The sequence below is a fragment of the Daphnia magna genome, linkage group LG1 (assembly GCF_020631705.1).
Source record: "Daphnia magna isolate NIES linkage group LG1, ASM2063170v1.1, whole genome shotgun sequence".
In the NCBI taxonomy this organism is placed as follows: Eukaryota; Metazoa; Arthropoda; class Branchiopoda; order Diplostraca; family Daphniidae; genus Daphnia; species Daphnia magna.
In genome coordinates this window covers 17,377,676-17,381,441 of record NC_059182.1, presented here as the reverse complement: position 1 = coordinate 17,381,441, position 3,766 = coordinate 17,377,676, and the positions used below count along the sequence as shown (strand labels likewise).

The window sequence follows — 3,766 nt, the reverse complement described above, 5'->3', positions numbered from 1 at the left end:
TGGATGGTTTTTAAAACACTGGGAAAAAAAACAAAAGAGGAACCGAAATGACCAAAACAAAAGCCAAGAATAAAAAATGTGAAAAAGAAAAACAAAGAAGAGGTTCCCTGTATCCATGGTTGAAGCTCAATCAGGTCAGTGGCTTCCGTAAGCGTCTTGCAGCATCGACGGAGGACGGAGTTGGACGCGCGCGCAAAAAAAGGGGGGAAGCCAACAGCATTTTTGTGCGGGATCAAAACAAGAGAAATTTTGAAAAGTCGAACGGAGAGAAGCGGAGGAGAGGGGAACAAAACAAGTAGCGTCGAAAACGGAATGCCAACATTATTGCGGATCGTTAACCGTCTCGTTGGCGGCCGCGGATCGTTTCCGAATTGTATAGGCGGAGAGAGAGAATGTGGGACCTGTTGTTTCATTTCTTTTTTCTCCTTCTTCAAGGTGCTCGGTTGGCCAGTGACCGAATCACGTGACTAACAGCTTGTCCCAGCCGAGCAATCGGTAGACGGGGGGACAAAAGGGGGCGTCCATGTCGTAATATGCTGCTGGTAGCGCTTCTTGCTATTTTTGTTATTTTATTTTCGATATTTTCTAAAACGTCTTACAGAGAAAAGGTAAGCAAAAACAAAGCAAAAAAAAAAAACAGGGCGGCTCTTCAACTGAGGAAACGAGGAAGAGAGAAAACAAAAAATAAATACAAATAACAACAAGTAAGAAAAGTTCTTTCTTCTTTTCTCAATTTTGGTTCGTTATGATCTAAGCTGGGCGCACAACGTTAGCCCAGGTGTCAATGCTCCAACTAGCCGGACTTTATGGTGGACTCTACTACGGGACGGATTGTCGCAAAAAACAGCTCCCGTGATTCCAGCAGTTTGTTTCTTCCGTGCTCAACATTTCTTTTGCGTGTTTACTCAAAGTGCCCGTTTGTTTTGGTTTTGAGTTCTTGACAAATCCAACGGAAATGTCTGAGCGTTTATTTTATCCGGGAGATGAAGCCGTCCTACCTGGCGAAAGTGCGCATTTTCTGCTGTCAGACGAACTGCCTTATTACAGTACACCTAATTTACCCAGTTGTGGATATCTGGGCGAAGAGACCATCTACCGTACGCCACCGTCAGTTATCCATCAATCGTTACCACCGTCTCACGCATCCATCGCCATTTCTGATTGCGCCAATACTGACGCTGGAGGTGATTCACCTCACGGCTATTCAAGCGGTTCATCAAATTTCGCTCAATTGACCATCGTTCGAAGCCATTCAATCAACGGGGTGTCTGCCTTTGACGAACGTGTGGACGCAAGCAAATGCTCAATCCAGCAACTATCCGAAACTGTTCGACCGCTATCCGACCACGAGTCCTGGAAGCCACCCCGGCCTGAGGTTGTAGCCACCGTGGAATCCCCGTCCGTCAAAGTGGAGCCCGGCGTGGCCCAAACTGGCCGCAGGAAGAATTCTAAGAAAACAGCAGTCAACGCCCAACAACAATCGAGCAGTTCACGAAGCAAAAGGGCAGTCGGCGGAGGTGAGGACAATAACGGAGGAGCAACTTCAACTACTCCGCCACCTGTAGAGGTCATGAAGAAGAGACGGACGGCTGCCAACGCCCGTGAACGCCGACGTATGAACAGTTTGAACGATGCCTTCGAGAAACTAAGAGAGGTCGTGCCTTCGTTAGGTAGTGACCGCAAACTCTCGAAATTCGAAACACTCCAGATGGCACAGACCTATATCAATGCACTTCACGAACTGGTCAAACATCACTGATCCGTTAGAGTTGAATTACTCGGAATGCAGATGAGTAAAAGTCAACATGAACGATGGTCTTTTCGCGAATGGTGAGAGGGGGGGATATTCTTTTGAAAAAAAAAAAATTCATTAAATCTGTTTATTATTATTCACGCAACCAACCCCGCCTATTTTGGCTTGATTCCCCCCCGTCTCCAATTTATTGTCTAGTCAACGAATGATTGTAATTTATAACACATGTGGCTTCTATATATGTTTTTTTTAAAAAGATGAAATACCCAAAGTCTGGATGTAATTTGCTTAACTGAGCAATTATTACAATTTTGCGCTTGTTTCTTTCTTCTTTTTTTCTTCACCTCAATAAAATAAAATGCCTAAACTATTCAGCTCGTATTTAGTCGAACCACACACAAACACAGACAGCTATTTGAATAGCGGAGAAATGCTGGACGAAGAAGTTGAGGAACGATTTTCGTGATTGCTTCGTACATTAACGACTGGCTTTTCGTTTTTCCCTGAACAAAGCAAAAATGATATCTATTTAGACTCGACCATTGCCATGTTGAATATTTCATTTTTATCTTCTTAGACAAACTGCTCGTCTACAAAGTCATAACACGAAAGGGCGGGGTGAACTGGCTACCTCACACAGACCCTTCTTCTTGCCCTCCACCTCTGATCTTTTTCTCCGTGTTTTTGTTTTTTGTTTTTTTGTTTGACACTGATGAGCGTCTGTATGCATCAGGTATGTATATGTAAAAGGCGACTAGACATTTAGCCACTGGACGAAAAGACCACACACAACTTAGTAACGAACGTTATTCGTTTCGAAAATTTCTGGAAACGTTAACGAAGAAAGAAGCCCAGAGTCATTTTCAAGTGTGTTCTCCTCGTTTTCATCGTTTCACCTTGCCTGCCGTATATATTAATATCCAGAATCTGTTAATTGTAAGTGAAACAAACGGGATCCTTCTCGCCATTTTTTTTCTTTTCAGGTTACGTAGTTTGCATATTGCGAGAAAATCGAATACACTCAGCCCGCGATCTCGAGAGTATTTAACAACAAATAAAACCAGTTGGTTTCTACTGTTTCCCACAGATTGACGCCGACGGGTCGTGGCAACGTGCCTGTAAAAATCGCTTATTCGTTCTGTTTATTTCAATCGACATGCTTTTCTTTCTTTTTCTCGGAAACGGTCTCAATTACTAGGCAAATTGCTTCAAGATTTAGATTCCATTTATCATTTCCGATCGCAGACTCTTTCTTCTCCCTGCCGTCATTTATGCAAGCGCGCAAAGTTTTTCTTTCTTCGCGTTTCGTGTGAAGCACGCCCATCTAATTTCTTTCGGACAAAAAGGAAAAAAAAAAGAAGGAGAGATACTCACGCACGCACATGCAAAAAACATCAAACTTGTTTTTGAATTGTTTTCATCCCTGCAAAAGACAAGTGAGGAATATGAAACGAAACAAATCATTTCAATAGACTCGAGTAATTGACTTTAATTAATTGATTAATTTTTTTAAAAACGTGGGATCTGTAAGAAATTAAATATAGGAAGCAAATCGGTTATACCGAAAAAAAAAGGACCGACATTGTCCGTGTATATGGTGCAACACTTTGTGTCACCGACCCTCAGAACTGTGGGCGATGGAAAATGAAAACAAATCCAGAATTTATTTGTCTTCTTGCATTTCCGTTCATTCCAATTGGTTGGCTTCGTGTTATTAGGCCATTAAGGGGTGCTGCATCGGAATCATAGGCTGCCATCCCTACACACACAATAGATCAACACGGACCTATCGGCGACCGCCGTGCGTGCGACGGAAAAATGTTTTTTTTTTTCATTATTTCACACTTGAACGCGCATCATCGACGGCGACAAAGGGCTCGAAAAACGATGGAATGTGTGTACATTGTATTTTTAATAGTTTTTCCCTTCGATAGAAAAAAAATAATAATAATAGGAAAGGATGTTAAACTAATGTCCTGCGATATAGTCGCAGTTCGCAGCGTGTGAAATGCG

At 42.6% G+C, this 3,766-nt stretch overlaps 1 protein-coding gene across 1 annotated transcript; it reads left to right on the top strand.

Annotated features, from left to right (window-relative positions):
• The first annotated feature begins 646 nt into the window (after positions 1 to 646).
• On the top strand, positions 647 to 2,073 carry LOC116929195 (twist-related protein). Its single transcript, XM_032936349.2, has one exon. It carries the CDS (start codon positions 956 to 958, stop codon positions 1,757 to 1,759), a length of 804 nt encoding a protein of 267 aa, XP_032792240.2. The 5' UTR covers positions 647 to 955; the 3' UTR covers positions 1,760 to 2,073.
• The last annotated feature ends 1,693 nt before the right edge of the window (positions 2,074 to 3,766 follow it).